Here is a 20,289-nt window from a genome sequence, read left to right as displayed (position 1 = left end):
GTCAAAAAAAACCCCTAATACACTAAAGAGGAAAAGGAAAAATATAATGAAATTTTTGTTTCTTCTTCTGGCTTTCATTAAAACACATCAGTGCAAAATACTGTCTACAGACATGAAGCCAGAGTTGCACAGAGGAGAGAAATTCTGTTCTGCGTAGGCTGAGATAATTCTTGCACATGATACCCCAAAAGGGTGGCCCTGAATGAGAAGAGAGAATTTCTTTTAAGGTGTTGCCCTTGTTGCGTGGGTGTTGTTCACAGCAACAGTGCAGGGAACAGCGCACAGAAAGGACGTCTATAAAAACCACGGGTGCTGTCAGGAGCACTCAGGGATGGGCACCATGGAACCTTTACAGCTTTCTACTGTGGATTAACTGACATTTTGAATAACAAATCTTTTGAATTCTGTAGGGAAAGACAAGGTTTACCCTCGTGCCATTCCCCATGTCCTTGCTGGTTGCCAGGGGAGGAATACTGCAGGCATTCCCTTCAAGGAGAAAACCAAGCTAGTAAAATCCCTTCCCCTAATCCTTCCTACCCCAACAATGCAGAATATTGTTGAGTAAAAATGGAGTCATACTCACAGGCAGCAGATATAAAAGAGACTTCTGAAAGCAGTGGTTGTACACAGAAAGCAGTAACTGCTTTCCTTTTTTTAGACTTCATGGCTTATTTGTTTAAACCACTAAGAGATATTTGCATGTTACCCTTTTCTGACATGAAAAAATAATATAGAAGTAAATGCAAGAGCAAGTAGCACCTCTTGCTAACTTTCAAGTTTAATTTTAACTCATGGAATGCTTTAGCAAAGATCTATCACTTGATTTTACGTTTTTAAAGAAGTAAGGAGTATGACCAAAAATGATTTTACTAAGAGGTGGAAAGAAACAACAGAACCCCAACTATTATCTTTTCTTATTTTAAACTTCATCCCACACTTGACACAAATTTAGAACTGAATGCGGAATTACTCCTACTCTTCTCCTTCACTTATGACTCTTCCTTACCATGTTTTTCAGCAAAGGAGATTGTAAATGTTCCTGGTGAGGGTGCAGTGCAACAAGCAACATGTATGGTGTGTGCTGCAGGCAGCAGCCCCACCAGGTTGAGTGTTGCTGATGTGGTGACTGACACTTCAAGTCTAATTGCTAGATTTAAATGAAGCCTGCTGGGAGGTGAAATACCCCCTGGTCAGGACAAAGATCTGTGTTACACTCACAGTGATGATAAATCAGCCAGAAGCGAGTGGATTCTAAGCCCTAAGATTACGGAGGTTTTTCAGCCACAGTTAAGTGTGGCTGTGGCACAGATGTGCCCATTCAGAGAGCACTGGCCCAGAGCTGGTGGCTTTAGGAGGCTTTTAAAAGGCAGGCTGAGGGAGATGGCAAAAGGCAAATGTAAATGTGAACTCGTGAGCATTTAATGATTGATCTAGTCCATCTGCAGATAGAAAAGCCTTTTCTCAGGAGAAAATATATTTTTTTATTACTTTACAATGCCCAGGAAGAATGTGGTGATTCTTGATGTTTGTGTTAAAAGTCACTGCAGAATCCCAGGGAGCTGTTTTCCAGGGATATGCCAAGGGATGTGTATCTTCCATTTGTCAGGACTCTGATTTAGAGGGAAGACCATAGAGAGAGAAAACAGTATCTCATGGGAAGATGAAGAATAGCATCTTGGCTTTAGAGAAACAAGGGGAAAAAATTCTTTTCTGACTTCAGCAGGTTACAAGAATAATCAGACACACACAAAAGCCATGTGTCCTGTGCATGGTAAAGATAAGAAATACGATGTAATGTCTCAAACAAGGGAAATTTGTTGAAAAGCAATCTAACCCCAGAATGATGGGTTGACTGTAAGACATAGAAGAATACTGGAAAAGCTTCCAAAGGAGGCACGGAAGGTTTTTATGACACTACTGCTTGCCCAGCAAACCATATTTTCTTGGGGAAATTTCAAAGATTGCAACAGACAGAAAAGCTGTGGCCACTTTCTGATTTCACACTCAACACTGTCTGAAATTGGTGGTTTTTGATGGGTATGGTCCATGCTAAGTACAACCCAAAGAATTTTGCTCTGACTTTGGCCCTCCCTGTGGTGCTGCCATAGCTATTTTTGTGTGCAATCAGAGCAGAATTTGGACAGATGAAGACTTGAGAAGAAACATGAAGCATAACTTTGCCAGGCAGCTCCAAAGCTTACAGTATTTGCTCAGCTTGGCTCCAGGAGATTTTCAAGAAAAATCAACCATACTGACTTTTATGGAATTCCAATGTGCTTCTTGTTTCAGGTGAAACAGTGCTAGTGCCATTATTTAGTGTTCATATCAATGAAAGACTATGTGATGCTGATTTTCTTTCACCTTCTCAGCATGGATACTCAGACTATCTTTGATACTCCTACTACCTTTTTATTGTGGATCAAACCACCATCAAAGAACCCACACAGGAAACAAAATGAATTTAGATGCTTAAATAACTTATACTAATCTAGCCTGGGAGCAATGGGATGTTTGTTCTTGTATTACTCAAAAGGGCACCTCTAAACCAATAATGCAGCAAAGCCATGATGTTACACTCTTCTGCACACTTCGCCCTGCTGTGCAAAAGTAAGAATTTGCATTATCCTTTTCACCTCTGAAAAAAAGTTTGAAATGTGTCTTTCAATAATTTATTCATGCAGTGTAATTAAGCACAGAATCTGACTCAACTTAGCAGAGGCATGATTTCCAGCTCTGTGGTTTTTCACCTCTGAGACTATTTACTATTTGCTTGCCAGTAATTACCACAACCATCTCCTGCTTTGAATTCTGGTACAGAAGAAGGTTTCCAATTTGTTTCCTTAATCTTAAAGGGAACTTAATTTTAAAACTCAGCTGAATGGAGAACTTCCATGAATCAGGTAATAACACCGTTTGCAAGATTTTCTTCTTGCTTGTTCACCAGGTTAGGCATTACTGGTTTCTGTCTAAAATGCCCTGGCCAGCATTTGTTTTCAGTCCCTGAAGTATTTTTTGTTGTTGTTTTTTAATACAGTCTGTGCCTAAAGGGACAAATGCTTGGAAGTGTTTATGTTTTTTCACTTGTTTCTTGGAAATCATGACCCATAGATAAAAAGAATACTTCTGCAACAATAATTTGGCACTTAAAGAGCTTCTAGTCTTACTGACTGTTTGAATTAATTTTTTAAACCCCATCACAGATGTCCATGTTTTATTCTGTGTATTTCTTATTACTTAACGTAAGTTGAGAATGATGGTGCATACTAGTATTATTGCACTGCTACTGTCATGAGATTATAATACACACAATTTAAACAATGACTTATTAAAAAGAAATGAAAATGGAATTTTAAGCCTATCTAGGAATTAGGGGTATTTGAGTAGTCATCTTTCAATAAATCCAAAATAAATATTTAAAATATGCCATAAGACATTTCTGTCTATCTCTTTGAATGCTAATATTGATCCTATAACCTCAGTCTCCTCTCCGCAATGGTTTTATTTCAATTCTTACTAAAATTAGGCAGAATAATCCAATTGCCTTGAATCCAGCTGTATTAGGACTTTGTGTTTGTTTAATCCAAGGCTCCTTCTCCATGGCTGATTTTGTGTTTGTTTCTATTTGACAGTTAAAAGGAAAACTAAAGCTTTTCTTGGGTACAAAATCGTGTAAAATCAGACCCAAAATGTACAACTAAAGCTGAAGAATAAAGAAGCACTAAAATCATCCCATGCCCCTTCCCTGTACAACTTCTTGCATCCAATTTGAAAAATTGGTATTTTTTCCAGGCAGTAATCTTAGTTTTACTGTTTTTCAGGATATTTTCACTTTCATTCTTTTGCTGCAAAGAGTCAACGTCTCTAGAGACAGACTGTTGCTTGCGTGCTTTCTAATCCACATTTGAATCAGAACCCATGACATATACCTATGCTTAATTTCACTTCACACATTGCTTCAGCTCTGAGGTAGAAACACTGTTTTGTCACGGCATTATGTGACAGATGTCACGTGCTCTGTGTCAGAAAACCTTCTGAGAGAGACAGCCCAGCTCTTCCAGAGCTCCAGGACCACAGCCCTTCTCACAGGAGTATGACCCTGTTCCAAGATCCTCTTAACAGCCCCTGATTGAAGAAGCTGCCATTCAAGAGAGAGAAGCAGCGAGAGAGATCTTTTTGCTTGTTTGCCATTTCTTAAGCCTGTGGCTGCTTCACTTTTATGTGGGCTAGCATGGGCCACAGCCACCCAAGGAGGCCAGGGAATGCATGGATGCTGAGGGTTAGCCATGAGAACCGCCAAAGGAAGAATGCAGGACAGGTGGAGCTGCCTGGACAGAGTCAAAAGCAGGAAAGCCAAAGGCCTCTGAAGAGACATTCAAGTCCTGGGCTGCACTGAGCCTGACTCTTTTAGGGTTTTTTTTTGCATGTGTGTGTCTTGCATTCCCACACCACAAAGCTGCTGCCCCAGTCCTGCTCCAGAGTTCCCTGTGTCAGACACAGCTGAGCACGGATTGTGCCTGAGCATAGATTTGGTGGCTCTGCCTTGCCTTTGCACAGGGGAAAAGAACCAGCTCTGCATTTACAGCCATGGGAGTGTGCAACTGGAAGGAAAGTCCCGCAGCTGCAGCCAGGCACTGTTTCCACAAAGATTTACTACCAGTGACTTCCGATGCCTGACAATCTTCTCCAGAGTTCTCTGCTTCTGGTTTGGTCCTTGATTAATTAAGGGCTTGACACTGTGAAACTAAGAATTTTTCCCAACAGCATTATATACAGGAAAGAGCAATTATAGGCTTAGGATTGAAATCACTAAATGCACTACACACACACTGTTGGACTCATTCCACTGAACTAAATTAGTAATTAATGATATTTTCACCAAAAAGCTGAGCAAATACAGGAATAATAGTAAGTCAAATGTATAACATTGTGAGGCATGGGTTTCAAAAGAACAGGGGGCAAAGTTGCCAAGGCTCCTGTAGTTAGGTAACTTCCTCAGCTCTTCTTTCCACTCAGCTGAGATGTCCCCAGCATTTACCACAGTTATACCCTGACCTTAGAAGCTGAGCACTTTTATCGTCATGTCAGAGTTCCTTTGTTATCAGGTGTTTGGTTAGAAGTTCATCAAGTCAACATTTATTTTTAACAACTGAATTACCAACAGGCATTGGATATGTCCCCGTTTCCCTGTTCCCTGATGCAGAGTCCCTGCCCTGGGGCTCTGGTATTTGCTGACTAACGAGAGTGACTGTAGCCTGTTCCCAGAACAGACCCCAGCCACAGCTCAGAGTTGTTACTGGGAACAGAAGAGGCAACACCCTGCACCAGCAGAGTGATAACTGGCGGTTTCAGATGAAGTTTTTCAAGTAAGCTGCTACAGGCAGAAAAGTGATCTGCACTGGCAGAGCCCTTGCCACAAGCAAGATCTTCTACAAGATCTTTCCACAAAAGGAAAGATTTTTTCCAGCACTTGGGCATTTTCCTTTGCTGCTCTAGAAGCTCCTCTGATGTCTTTAGCAGAAAGGTCTGTTGCCACCATTCCTATTTAAAGACAGCCCCTGGACAAGTCAGGCAGCTGTGGACTGGATCTGAGAGAATATAGGGAACACACAGTTTTCCAGATGGCCACTAATGTTCAAGCATGGAAGAAACATAGTCTGATTATTGCATTTTGACTACTCTATTGTACAAGCATGTTATGAACAAAAAAGTTATTCAAAAGTCTTAGTGGATTTCACTTTTTCTTATTTAACTGTTTTACTGTAAGCATGTAAAACGTCCCCCCAAATAATTTTTGTTGAAAATAAATCAGCCAGCATAGCAGTTTTTAACATCCTTCTGCTTCTTGACAATAAGACAGATGATCATGATGTTTAAGTTTTCCCCTTACTAGTTTAAAACTTTCCTCTTTGTCTCACAGTCCTTATGCTGAGAGATACTTCAGAGAGTTTGATTTTACAAGCAGTGAATACAGGCCTGGGTTCTTTTGTTGTTGGTTGGCTTCTGTATATACAGGATTTAATTATGGATGATCAGAACATCCTCCTTGCTAAACACTCTCTACAGGTCCAGTAGTGAAATACCCTCAACCACGTATCCTAGTCCACCACTTCATCCAAAGAATTTTCACTGGGGACTCACAAAATTACTGTTGCCCCAATGACTGGCCAACAGTACCCTTGGATGAGCTTAGCACTTTGGGAAGTCTTAGTGCAGGCTCCAAGGGGCTATAGTAAAAATAGGAGAGATTAAAGAATCTCTTTGTTTGCAATTTGAGTAAATACACCAAGAGTGAAGGAGACACAAAACCTGAACTATGCTCTTAAGACTTGGAGATAACAAAAGGAATCAGACAGGATAGTGAGTGGGAAAGCAGGGATTACCACTGCTTGTGTTGCTGCTGCTTGAATCAAAGGGCTGTCTCCGTTTTTTACTGGCATAGCTGAGCTGCCATGTATCTGCTGGCACGAGCACTCCATGGGAACACTCTGCTATTGATAAAAGGAACATTGTTCTCAGTTTAGTTTACATTGCTCCAGAAGCAGTTAAAGCAAAAAGATGTCACTCACCCCAAGAATATCCGAGAAGATGTTTATCAGCCTAATTATAGTGATCTGAATTCATGCATCACGATGCATCTATGTGGTTTTCCTGCAGATTACATTGGAAATGGAGCTTCTTGGAACAAGTCAGTGGCAACCATTTCATCAGCATTACATGCAAACTGGCTACTGAGGCAGGTTATTGCTGTATCACTAAACATGGATTTCTGGAATTTCCCACAGGAATATATTGCTCTGAATTAACAGCCTGGAAAAAAAGAAGCTTCTATCACTGGTATGCTGAGTGGCATCACAATGTGACTGTGAGTTGTCAACGGCCACTCTAAACTATTAGGGGTAAAGATGCTTTTTCCAGCATCTAGCCATAAGTGCTTAGGTGATTTGCAAATGGAGCCCCAAAGACTCACAAACAGCAAGCAGCAAAACAGATCCTCTGGAGAAGTCAGCTGCAAACTATCCAGTTCTTAAAGAGATTTAGAGATTTTTTGAGATTTTCTGAAGTTTTTTCCTAAAATTCCCAAAGAGTTGAAGTTGTTAGGGAAGGTGCATGTCACATAGGATGCATATGAAACATCTCTGGCTACTAGACTTCACTGCTGGAGGAACTGGAATTGTAGGAAATAACCCCAAAACATGCCAGCAAGGCTGTTCTGTGGCCCAAAGAGTGACGAGGTTTTCCTGCCTGAGAGGTGCCAGCTCAGCCTGAGAGCTGTTGCCTCAGGCAGGAGAAGTCAGTGATGTGACTTTGGTGTCACTGTGACTGGCAAGGACCTCCACTGCTGGAGATGGGCTCTGCTCTGTTTGGAGAGGGAAGGCAAAGCACAGCGGAGGAAATGGCTGTATTGCAGAACAGCAAAATGAAATACTGTTGTGGGAAGCTCGGTGTGCAAGCCAGGAAAGCACCATGATGGGGGATGGAGGGCACAGCTGGGGTAAGGAACATGACATCTGATGGGTCCCTGTACCACGCACAGGGCAGGGCTCTGTGTGTGCTGGTGCCTCACCACCATTCTCATGTTCAGATTAGATGTTAGGAAGAAGTTCTTTACTGAGAGGGTGGTGAGGCACTGGAATAGGTTGCCCAGAGAGCTGTGGCTGCCTCCTCTCTGGAAGTGTTCAAGGCCACGTTGGATGGGGCCCTGAGCAACCTGATGTAGTGGGTGGCGTCCTGGCAGGGGCCTGGAATGAGATGATCTTTAAGGTCCCTTCCAACCCAAGCCATTCTGTGATTCTGTGTTCTCACACATGCCGTGGTGCATAGCAACTCGTCTGCTGGGCCATCTGCTGAGCTGCCTGCTACTCAAATTAGGACTGCGACTCCTCATTCCTACGTGCAGCCTTTCAAATCTTACACCCTCCTCACTGCAAACCTTCTTCTCCTGCTTGATCCATTACATCATCCATCCTCACCAGCAGGGACTGCCTGTTAGGACAGGAGGTATTTGGCAGCTTTTGCATTGTCTCTCACCCCTCAGATCAATGCCCTCACCTGGGGAGAAGCATTACATGCACTGGCCTGCACTCTCTGTGCTGCCCCATCAAACAGGGTCAGCATTTCAGAGATGCTGCAGGAATCCCCCAGCCGGCAGCCAGCATCTGCTTTTGCATTCTGTATTTCTAGGTCCCCAGCACAGTGTTGGCCATGAGTCATGCAAATCTTATGCCAGGCAAAGCAAAAATGGCTGCACCATGCATAGATTTTATCTCTCAAATAGAAAGTGAGACGTTTCAGTGACAGTTTACTCTTTTTAAGAAGTTACCAATTTCTCTGCAACTCTGCTTTTATTTCTCACCATAATTTTATCTTGCTGAAAAATCTTTTTGTGGAAAATCTTGTGAGTGAGATGTTACACAAAATGAACAGAAACTGTGCATTTGAACATATTCATATCCATTCATTGCCTCCACTTTCCAATTACAAGCTGGTAAATGCTGCAGTTGCTATACCACATACCATCTCTCCCAGTGTCACTGGAGCTACCAGGAGCTCTGATAATAATGGCAGATCTGGGGGTTTCCACTGGGATGCAAAATCCTCCTATCTGCTTTTCTCTTCCCACTCCCTTGTTGCAGAGGATCATGGCTCTGTACTTGATCTGCATTCAGTCAATTCATACAAAAGCTAAAGAGGAAAGCCTTGAGCTCAACCCTGATATTCAAGTTCAGTGTTTAAAGGAGACAAGACATCACCAGTCACAAGGTACTGTTGTTAGTAGTAAGGAATATGTAGGAAAATAGATCATTTAAATGTTCCCCATTATTATGACCATAAATATGGTCATAATAGGTTAGAATTTGAGACTGTATTTTTTAGCTTCTGGTTTCTCTCTAGGCTCTTGTTTTCCTAAAGAACATGAGGTGCCATTTCTATCTAAAGTTTTTTTTCTGATGAGTCTAAGTACTTTGTACCTGAAACCTTTTCAGAGAGGACAAAGAGGTGTTCCAAGCAGATTCGTGCAAACTCATAAAGGCAAATGAAAGCTTCAGATCTAACCTGCAGTCTGACTGTGCACCTGCCTGATTCCAGCAGCTTATTAAAGCCAGTGTTCACTTGGCCTTTCTGTTCTTTATGGGTGCACTTGACTCTGAAGGGAAAAGTTTCGTGCTAGATGGTACAGACTCAGCTGTGCTACAACACTTCATTGCTGCTGCTGCTGCCTTGCAGGCTCATGTGCCTTTTCTTGTCATCCCAGCAAGGAGCCATGAAGATTGTGCACCATGAACTAAATCTGGAGTGATTCTGCACAACCATGTTTCCACTCAAAACAGGTACTCTGACTGCAGCAGCCCTAGCTGGAAGTCAGAAGTGACCAGCTGCCCTACAACAAACTGATCTTAGGCTTTATGCCCATTAATACTATAAGGTCTTTTATCCGAGTGCTTTCCTCTGCTCTTTATATTTTATTCATATGCATAGATGGCACATAAAATACCTTCTTTAAAAAAACCCCCGTCTCTGAACTAAAATCTACAACAATATGCTCATATAGAGATCCCAGTTCCATTTCCAAATCCAGTAAACCCGAGCAACAAGTCAAACTGAAACCTGTCTGTGGCTGCACAGTATGTTCTGAGCATATGAGAATTAGAGCCACCACTGCTGAAGTCTTCACATAGCTCAGATTGCTAAACTACAGGCAAATTGTTCCTCAGACCTGTCACTGGGGTGCATCTCTATGGCTATCGCTCTCCATCACTGTGTTCTGGAAAGGACTGCACAGCTACAGCTTCACACAGCTCCCCCTGACTCTTCACCTCCCAAACTCGTGTCACCTGCTCTCTAATGGCAAGTTTACTAAAGCAGCTCTGGCCCCATGACAAGGTAAGTGGCACAGTGAGGGGAGTTCACAGTGACTGAGAGCAGCAATGTGAATATGCTTAATCTTCATCCAGCTAACTACAGCTTATCTGAAAGCTGGCCACGTCTGCCATCTTCTGCCTTGGCATAATTTCATCCAGTTTAACAACCCAGCTGTTTGCCCCAACAAAGAGCACAGGAAACATCCCTGCAGCCCATCTGGACTACTCTAACGGGTCAACTGCTTTAATCTACCAACCAGCACACCAAGTGTACTTAAAAGTTTTAGAAGATCATTTCAAGGACCTGGAAATATAATGAAAGGCAAACAGGTCCCATAGGAGGACAATATAACAGAACTGCAGAGGGTATAATTCATCCTTCATTCCATTTAGCAATGCTGCTGCTGGTGGTTAAAACTGGACAGTTTGCTGAGCATATGCAACACAGGCCTGGAAAGGACAGGCTGTAGGTTGCTCTTCTCCCAGCTGCAGACTTCTGTGGAGAAAATGCCTGGTAAAATCTTATTCTCTCCAAAGAAAGATAAATCACAGTAATTGCACTTTAGGGTTTGAGATAAATGCAGTCTTTGGCAAGGGTAAAGGATTTGACAGAGTCCAAATGAGGGTTTGAACTCCACAGGGGACAAGAAAGCCTCTAACACCCTCTCCTTCAGTGTGAGGCTGAATACTGAATACAACCAATTACAGCAGCAAACTCGTGATGAAAGTAAATAAACAACCCTGATGGATCCTAAACTACTTGTTTGTTTTCTGACACAGAAAGACAGACACACCCCAAGGTCTAAGGCACTAGGGGTTGGCTTGGGGCTGAAAATTAGGAAAGTATCTTATTAAACCAGCTATTCACATCCACCATATCAGGAAATGCTCCTAGTTTTTCAAATTCCACACCTTCATTCAAGGAGTGATTACAAAGAAAATTTTAAACCCTGTGCAATTTAGGATCAAGATTTGTCGAATCTTTGGCTCTCATTGTACCTCTAATTTAATCCTCTTCTATAAATTTTATGCTAAATGTGGGATTTTCTGGGATGCTTCAGATCCAAAGGTCTCTTGGGTAAGGGGAACATCTACTTGTTTGTTTGCAGAAAGGTAACAGATTTGTGGAACTACAAAAATAACACCAAGAAATCTCTAATAGGATTGCATGCACTGAACTGGTTTAGGTTCTTGCTGTGGGCTTCTTCCCTAACACAAAAAGAAATTAGAGGCCTCATATTGTGTCACATGAAGAATTTGTTTGTAAGTAAACATATATACTTAAAGAGAAGATCTTCAGATTAATTACAAATGTGCTAAATTAACTCAGTGCCGTTCTGTGTCCTGCCGCCTGCCAGGGGAAGGTCTGACAGCTCCCAGCTGCTCTGCCTGGGCTCAGAGCTGCTGATGCTTCTGGGGGAGCAGCGGGGCCAAGGGCAAGGCAGGGCCCATCAGGGCACTGTGCCTGCCCACGGCGGTGCTGGGAGGGGAGAGGAGCGTGGTGCTCAAGGAACACAGCCCGGAGCTTCCAGCATCTGCCATAACATTTTGGAAATGAAGTCAGAGGCCTCCCTCTGCGAGGCAGGAGGCTGCTGGGCTCATTCCTGGGATAAGGGCTGCTTCTGCTCCAGCTCACACGGATGGAGGGAGGGCTGGGCTCTGCTTTTCACCTAAGTGGCTTGCAGTGCCCCCCATTTACTGCATGAGCCCCTGGAGCTTGAACAAGAGCTCGTGGTGCCAAGGTACAGCAGGAGCATGCACAGGCAGCAGAGGAGGGTGAAATGCCCCTGCCCTTGTGCACGCTCACAAGGCAGGCTCATGAAGACGTTCAGGCAGCCAAAGGTGCAGGCAGGTACATGGGGCTACTCACAAAGAGCCTGAGCTGTAGATCTGGTCCTTGGGAACCTGCCAGACTACCCCAAAAAGGACAATGGACTCAAATTTCCTGTTTTGTTTTTTTTCTCAAAGCTTGTTCCTCTGACAGATTTTCCCTTCCAAGCGTGCCTTTGCAGAGTGAATTTTCAGCAGTCCCTGTGTCCTTTGATACCTCCAAGTACCTGCTCAATTCACAGGAGTGTGAGGTGCCACTGTTCTACTGTGTGCATTTGCTCTTGCAAAGAACAAAGCCAAAAGACTTAGAACTCCCAAGGTGTCAATTTTTTATACTGTGACATGATCAGAAGTTCTGCTGTAATTTCCTTCTGAGTCGTCTGGGTTTAATGAGACTGAAGAGAATGATAGGAAGGAAAGAAATAATTATATATTCTCTTTTTTTTTTTTTTTCCCTCAACATGTCCCAAATGTCACCTTTGACCTGGCTTTCTATTTCTGGCATGGACTAAACTCCCTCTATTTATTTAGCAGCCTACACACCATTACAGTAACATAGCAACAGTACTTTCAGTTGTGAATTTGAAAAAAAGCAAAGCAAAAAAAAGAACATATGAACATATTAAAACTGTTAAAGCATTGCAATCTAGTAACACTTCAATAAATGCTTCTCTTTTTTTGCCTTTAAATACCAGAATTATTAAGCTTCCAGTCTGCAAACCCAAAGGAGAGGGATGCACAGGGGAACCAAAGCAGTGTCACCACCACGAAGCCTGTTCTTCCTATGCCTATCTGATTGTTCCCTAACCTTTCTGTTTGTTTGTCTTAATGACGTTTCAGCGTGACTATTTCTCAGGCTCAGCACAGATGATAGCGGGAGTTTGGGGAGGATTCTGAAATAATGATGGGATTTAGCTGGTGGTTTTCCATCAGTTTTCAAAACCAGTTCCCCATTATTCTATAGTCCGTATCTCAAGGCTGATGTGACAGTTAGATGTCAAAAAGGACTATCTGAAAAAGTATAAAATGGAATTGGAGTAACAGTCCATTTTCAGCTGAAGTCCAAATCCCACAGTTTTACCAGGAAAGTTAACCAGTGAAGACCTGTAAAAGTAGGCCTGGAGTCAGGGGAGGACAGAGCGAAAACATGTTGCAAACCTTTTTTCAGTGGGAGCAGCACACTTGAAAATCTCAAAAAACCCAATTCCCTGAGCTACTTGAGTGCTTCTTATTTTTAAACCTAAGGCCTCAGTGAGAATGCAATTATTTTCTTAGGATGGGTTCAAAATGTTGAACTTATTAAAAATAAAACTTCTTAAGCTTGCAAAGCTTCCACTATAAATATTAGTAAACAATCCAGATGATGTAGCTGGAACAGCAGTGAACACTTGGCGAAGGAGTTTATCACTTCTCCTGAAACTGTTTCTTCACTGCTACTGTAAACTCAGCTGGCATCTCTTCATATGTTTCTTCTCCTCCCATAGTGATTTGATCAGCTCACAGTCACCTCTGAATGCCAGGGGCTTTTCTGTGGAACTGGCAACAGCCCTTGGAAGCGCAGCTTTACATCAGGCACACAGAGCCGGCTCTCCCAGTGCTTAGAAACCCAGGACTCTGGTAAACTTAGAGGCTCTACTGCTCAGTTTGTAAAGTCTGCAAGTAAAACGTAGCTCATGCTTGTTCTGAACTATTGGCTCCTCCTTGGCACGACCAGTTCGTGTCAGCTTGAAAAAATGCCTTCACAACTGTAAAATCCTTGAACTTCTACAAACAGTTTGCAAGTCTGGTATGTAAAAACAGATTGTTCACAAACTATGTGCTCTGCTGACATTACAACAGTTGTGAAGTTAGAAAGGGTCCCCTCATGGCCATTATTCTGTCCAACAGAAATATGAATACATAACCCATGGTCCTGAGACTTGGGAGTCACAGGATGAATATTTATCACTAACAGGCCTCACAGAAAGTATTGTCTTTTTAAAAAAAGCGTTGTCAAAAAGAGTCAAAAACTTTCATATGACAATCTAAGTTCCATTTAAATTAACACTCTCATTTAAGTAATTTCAAATTCATACTAGTAACCACATTTTACTGCCTTTCTGTAAAATGCTCTATAAAAAGGGATCCTGAATAACTGAAATGTGCTGTTCAGGGCTTTTGTGGAAAGCAACAATGCAGTTTTGACTGCAGGGGTCAGGTGGGGCTTTTGGCATCAGGAGGGAAGGGAATAACAAAATCTCTAGGAACAGTTGTCTCATTCTAACAATTACAAAGCTATGAATGAATTAGCCTCAGAAAGGGACTAGGCATCAGTTGAGGTTTATTTTTAACAAGTACTAAGCTGCAACACATTTTAAAACTGAGTTTTGCATGGCTATGTGATTGTTGGTTTGTTTGTTTGTTTATTTTCCTGATGCAACACAAACTGAAACAAAGCAAGGATATTATTGTAAAGCAAAAAACCATTTAGAAGTTAAAGCATTGCATTTTATTTAACAATTAAATGAGAGAGAAGAAATTGTATTTTATCTGGCTGGATGTAATGTTTTGACATGCAAATTTTATTTCAAACCCAGCATTTTTTCCTTGTCTTATCACATTACAAATTCATTTCCAAATCAAATGAAAAGGACAAAAAAGCAAATAAAATGACTGTTTTTCTAACGAGTAACACTTTAGGAATAAACTTGTCCCTTTCCCAAAAACCTATCAAGTTTTCATAACAAATATTCATAGCATTTTAATGCATCATTGGTAGAAGTAATGTGCTTATCCATATTTCCAAAGTTTTAGTACTACAACAAAGACTTCACCAAAGTACAACTTGTAATGCATTTTCCTCTGAGCCATGTTTGACTGCATCACTTGTTTAATTACCACTCAAGTTAACATTTCCTTCTCTATTTCAAACTAGCGTGGGTTTTTTTAGGCTCTATTTTTGAATGCAAAGACCTGATAACTTGTGTGTTTCTGTTTTGAATAGAAACCAATAGCTGGACATTCCTGTGCACTGAAAACATGTAGCCAAAGATTATGCTGGGGCTTCAGGACTATTATGGCTCCACCCAAATAAATAGTTCAAGGGAAATTATTCTGATATACAGGTTGCCAAGAACAACAGTGTTTTTTAGAAATTATTTCTTTCTTAGAAGTCAACCTATCTCATTAAACATTGCATTTAAACTATCAAAACATCGTTAAAATGTAAGAAAATGGTCTAGAATAAACATTGCACTTAACCTACCAAAACAAGGTCTGATTTGCACATAGCTAATTACAAATGTTTAATTCCAGTGATGGAAACTCCTCCCTAACATAAATATTCTGCTGTTATTTTACCAGTGAGATCAATTTGCACAGGATTTCACAGAGAAGGGAACATGTAGACTGCCACACAGGAGCTCCTGTTTGAAAGCCTTCATTTTCTCTAAATTCAGTTCTTTTTTAATACACAAACCAGATAGACAGAATGCACACTGGATTTTAAAATGAAGTAACAACAGAGAAAAACATAGGTACAAAACTTAAAACTGGAATGAGCTAAAAGGCTCTGACAACTTTCTGCATCCGACATGACTCCTACATCCGCCCAGACTATGAACCAGAGTTACAAAACCTGTGAAAATTGGTTAAATAAACTCAGGGAGCTCGGGATATTGATTCCAGACAAGTATGAAATTGGCCAGAATTCTCTCTTCAGAAGGGACAGGACTCAAGAGGCGAGGCTTTATAAGAAGCATTTGGAAATAAAAAGACTTATGGATAAAAATTAAATTGAAGTTTCATCTTGAGAGATATTTTTCAGAAACTTCCCCCAAACCAGCAGAAGAAGTACTTGAGCTCACAAAGCACTTGGGGATTTCTTTCAGGGGAGGGTGGCAGTGTCCTCTGGTGACAGCAGCCCAGTGCTGGATCAGAGAGCAGATGCTCTCCATCCCACCTGCCCTTCGCAGTGCTCTGCAGCTCCTGTTCCTATTACTTGAGCAAATTCTTCCATAATTCTACTTTACTTTTTCTTCCTAGTAACTTCCTGTTTGTTCTGATAAATACCAGAACTTCAGCTAAAAATGGAGAAGTTGTCTAGATTCTCTTATCTTCTAAACCCCCAGCCTTGGTGTGCTGCGGTTGGGTCCTGCCAGGTCCCCCAACGGTCAGAGATGTCGGGCAGGGCTCTGCTGTGCCCTTCTGTTACTGCCCCACACACAGACACAGCAGGAGAGAACACTGCTCCACCAGCTTTGCTATCGGATCCATTGATTTACAGCCTTTGTCTTCCCAGACCAGACACTCCAAGAAGAAGTGTGGTAGAAGTGCAAGGCTACATTTTCTAATATGGGGTCCATTTGGGACTCTTGTTCTAGAAATGCTGACAAGGAATTTTGATTTTCAACAATGTTTGAAGAAATCAGTCACTCAAGTAAAGTGGGAAACTTGCCTTTTTTTGAGCAAGTGGTCTTCCCTCATCAATTTGTATAGTGCTGAAGATTAAAAATAGCTCTTCAGCTGGGGTACAGCTGTGCAGCGTTGACTTAAATGGAGCTGCAGTGACTCACAACAAGCATCTGTATATGGCCCTTTACTACTGCAAACCACGTAACTTAACACTAAGAGCAAGTAAACACCGGCAGAGCGTTCAGTAGAGCTACCGCTGCTGTTCCTCACTGGTGTGACAAACAGTGGGACAGCAATTTGAGGAGAGGTTGCAATTAGCAGTGTGTTAAAAATCCCATTTCTTCCTCCTTGTCAGCGCATGAGCAATGTGTCTTCTCAATAGCACCAGTCTCTTATTTCATTAGACATTCTCTGGACCTTCTTCTATGTTGTTTTTCCTTTAATCATGACTTTTTGCACTGGCTGTGGTAAGTCCTTTGTTTTCAAGGCCATGAAACCATTCCTTCCTTCCTTCCACCCCCCCCCAATAAATAAACAACAAATAATAACCGTCAGTGATGAGATATATTTCCACATGGAAACTATCAAGGAGCCAGCTATTCAGTGCTGACTTTTCAGAATTGGGATGGATGTACTCAGCACCAATATAAGGAACTGTGAAACCCATCAAACTCGAAGCAGATTCCTCCGTTACATCTAATTCCCACAGAGGCTGGTATTTATGATCTACTAACATCAACAGCAAAAATCTTCAGTGGGTTTTCCTCCTGTGGGGCTGAATGTCAAGCTATGCCTGAAACTCAACATTTTTGGTCTAGAGCAGGATGGACTTTACCTCCATCACCACCACTTCTTAGTTTTTGTTAGCAGCTTCTTCCTCTCTGTCTCCTGCCCCATACCCAGCTTCTCCCCAGCTTTGGGTGTTCCCTGGCACCCCTCAGGCCCACACAGGCCTCTTCTGGTGAGAAAAGCTGGAACCAAGTGGGGAAATGAAAGCAGCACAGCTTTCAGGTCACACTTAGAGGACAAAGAACTGCAACACGCACCAAATACTCTCCTGGGAGACTCCTTGCACAACTGCCTCTTTAGATAGGCTGACGTGGTGGTTTCACGGTTCAAGTATCTGACAGAGAGAAAAGCATTGTCCATGCTGTTAAATCACTATTAGAGTATTTGCCTGCTGTAGCAAAGCTCCCTGTGCTTTCTAATGAATTCTCTGTGTTTAGCATTAAGCTCTCTGTTTTTACAGAAAGTTACACTTGGGTAATTAATCTCATGTTCGTTTCCTGCACAAGCAAGAGAGCAGCCTTTGTTAGGGAATGATAAGACACTTCTAAGAATAGTGCTACTAAGAGCATCGGCTTTGTAAGACATTACAGGAAAAATATAGACTCTTAGCACCTGCTCTTCACTTTCAAAGTTTTGAAAATAATGTTCTGCTTACCTAGAGGCAAATTCTGACTTGTTTATGCATAGAAAACTTAATGCTTTCATCAGAAAACAAATATAAATGAAGGTATACTTTGGTCTCTAGGCTCTAGTCTTGGAAAGATTAATTTATTTAATTTTATAAACACTGCAAACATTCCCAGTGGCTTCAGTGGGACTATTGCAGCTCCCAATCTCACAACCTGAATTCATTGCTTTGTCTGATCTGTTAACTACAGATTCCACTGAAATTAACTGGATTTTCTTAGTGATTGTAATAGGTGGAGGCTTAAGAATTTATCTGTGTGTAAAACACGGGACCCTCAGGTCGGACCTGACAAAGGCCGGACACTGAACTCAGGAAAATGTAAACTGGGAGACAACCCCATGAGAGCAAGTGAGGCTGGGCAGTGTACGAGAGGTCCCATGAGCAGCAGGCCAAGCTGGCACTTCAAGCTCCCTGGAAGCGCCGGCTCAGACCATGGGCTTTTCCAGCTGAACACAAAGGGTGGTGTTGAACTCGGGGATTTATGTATGTTGTCAGTTCAGAGCCAGAGCCAACACCATTCTCCTGTAAGCGATTGACACTTGACACCTACTGAAGTCAGTTTAAACAGTCATTGTTTTAAAGCTCTGTTGTTTTTAAGCAGTCACTGTGGTTCAGCCTGAGCTATCTGCTACCCCAGTGCAAGATGCACAGCTGCCATGCTCTTGATACTCTATGAAAAATAGGGGAAAAGTAGTTTACAGCAGGTGAGAGACAATTTCCATTTGGTTTGTAGCATCCACTGTGTAACCAGTCATATGAGAAAGGACATTAAGCTTTGCTGTACTTGCAGCAGATTTCTTTCTGCTTTATTATGAACAAAGGACTAGCTTACCCTCCTAATCAGAAAACAAGGCCTAATCTGCAGAGATCTGGCTAATCTAGTGGCTGATGTTTGGAGAATAACATAGACCAAATTTCCCCTGGTTTTGTAGTGCAAAATCTGAGCAGAGCAGACTGCAAGTAGCCTCGTGAGCTGATCAGAGCCCCTGTTGTGACTATTATCTTGACTGTATAATGGGGGCTTTCAAATCCCAGCTTTATCACATTCTGTTTTCTCTACTTTGCCCTTTTATGAATATTGAGTCATCAAAAATAGCTTCACTGACAGAGTTACTAATGATATCAGCTGAGTGAATCAGTGGCTCTTACACTGTGCCTGCTATACAGTGCTATTAGTGCACTCATTACAAAATACAGCAAAAATTAGATGCCCATAATTTATTTGCAGCTCCCGTGAGACACATCATAGTGGTTATTTTAGAATTGGAAAATGCTAACTGAACAAAGCAAATATTCAGCCATTTCAATGCAATACTGTGGTCTAAAAGAAGAAACTCTGGCTTAGAATAAGTTAAAAATAAATTCCAACATCAGTAAATTATCCTTTCTGCTAGTTTTTAGCCAAAGAAAAAATACGCTACCAAATGACATCCACCATATTCTTCATGAGACAGTTATGCCTCATATTACTGGGAAAAGCTAACATCAGCACTCCAGAGAAAATGCTGATAAACAGAAGTGAATCCGACAAATGATGTAAGCTGTGCATACGGCTCGGAGCGCCAGAAACACGGCCAGTGGCATCCTTCGAGTACGGTGCAGAGCTCTGGGGGAAGTCAGGTTAGAAGGGCATGACTCAAATGGGTATTATCGGTTCCAAAAGTGTTACAGCAGAACAACATAACAACATGCCTGATGAAGAACCATCACAAATGAGTATGCAAAATGGCCCACGAGGGGCTTAGATTTTTAATGCTGTCCCAAGCAAATTTTTAGGGGTCATTTATTCCTGCCTGGAGTGCTTTCCTCGCAGCCCTGCAATGAGACAGTTTCCTATGTTTGCAACACACATCCTTTTTTTTTTTTTTTCCCCCCAGACAAACAGGCAAACAGATAGTGAATGAAACAAGGGGCCCATAGTGCAGTTGCAGATCTCCATGCAGGGCTCGCTTCAGCTCCCCAGCTCCCTTCACCTTTCAGCTATCAGGAACTTTACAGCACAGCATCTTCCAGCACCTCTTTATCACAGACCAAAAGCGAAGCTTTCTGCTAACAACTGCATCTGGCATTGGTAAATAAAACTATTGCAGATGTTGCCGTTAGCAAGTGTCATAGAAATTACAGAGCATCTTAACAAAGCTAAGCCCCAGAATCTAAACTATTAGAATTTTGGTTGTTCGGGTTTTTTTTTCTTTCTTTCTTTTTAGGATGTTCTTGTCCGTCCCTGGAAAAGTGACATCTGCAATTCTGTTACAATTCTGTTAGTTACGGCAACATTAACTGAAACCGAAATGTGGTTTTTAACCTAAGATATGTTGCATAACAGCTGAAGTATTATAATCTTACGAGCCGGGAAAGGTTAATTCCAGAGGGCACAAGAATGTCGGTGAAAACTAAAATACTCTGTAAGCGCATGGACTTGGAAATCTTTTTGTTTTGGTCCAAGGTGAAGCCGAAACGGACGAGAGATTTCAAAGGGAGAGTCAGACAGTGAGCACATGCCGAAATCCCTTTAGCGAGAAAAAAAATATCAGCAAAGCCTCTGCACTTACGTATCTCTTGAGTTTCTTCTCGGGGGGTGATTTGATGAGCCATCCGGTGCAAACCACGTCCCCCGAGCTCATCTTCCCCCCGGGCGCGGAGCGGCGGAGCGGGAGCCAGGGTGCGGGCTGCCTGTGCGTGTGTGCTTGTTCTGTGCGGGTGTGCGCGGGTGTGTGCGTCCGCCCGCGC

General features: G+C 42.1%; 1 protein-coding gene across 3 annotated transcripts in view; it reads right to left on the bottom strand.

The window, feature by feature from the left end:
• The window catches only part of GAB3 (GRB2 associated binding protein 3), a 65,672-nt gene extending 45,383 nt beyond the window's left edge, over positions 1–20,289 (bottom strand). For all 3 annotated transcript variants that reach the window (XR_752730.4, XM_010407697.4, XM_010407698.4), the window contains exon 1: positions 20,112–20,289. Coding sequence is in view for 2 of the 3 variants with exons in the window: in XM_010407697.4 (XP_010405999.2) it covers positions 20,112–20,183 (72 nt within the window). In the remaining variant the exon portion in view is untranslated. The remainder of the gene's footprint in view (positions 1–20,111) is intronic.

The sequence above is a fragment of the Corvus cornix genome, chromosome 4A (genome assembly GCF_000738735.6).
Source record: "Corvus cornix cornix isolate S_Up_H32 chromosome 4A, ASM73873v5, whole genome shotgun sequence".
Classification (NCBI taxonomy): domain Eukaryota; kingdom Metazoa; phylum Chordata; class Aves; order Passeriformes; family Corvidae; genus Corvus; species Corvus cornix.
This window is presented reverse-complemented; position numbering and strand designations above follow the sequence as displayed.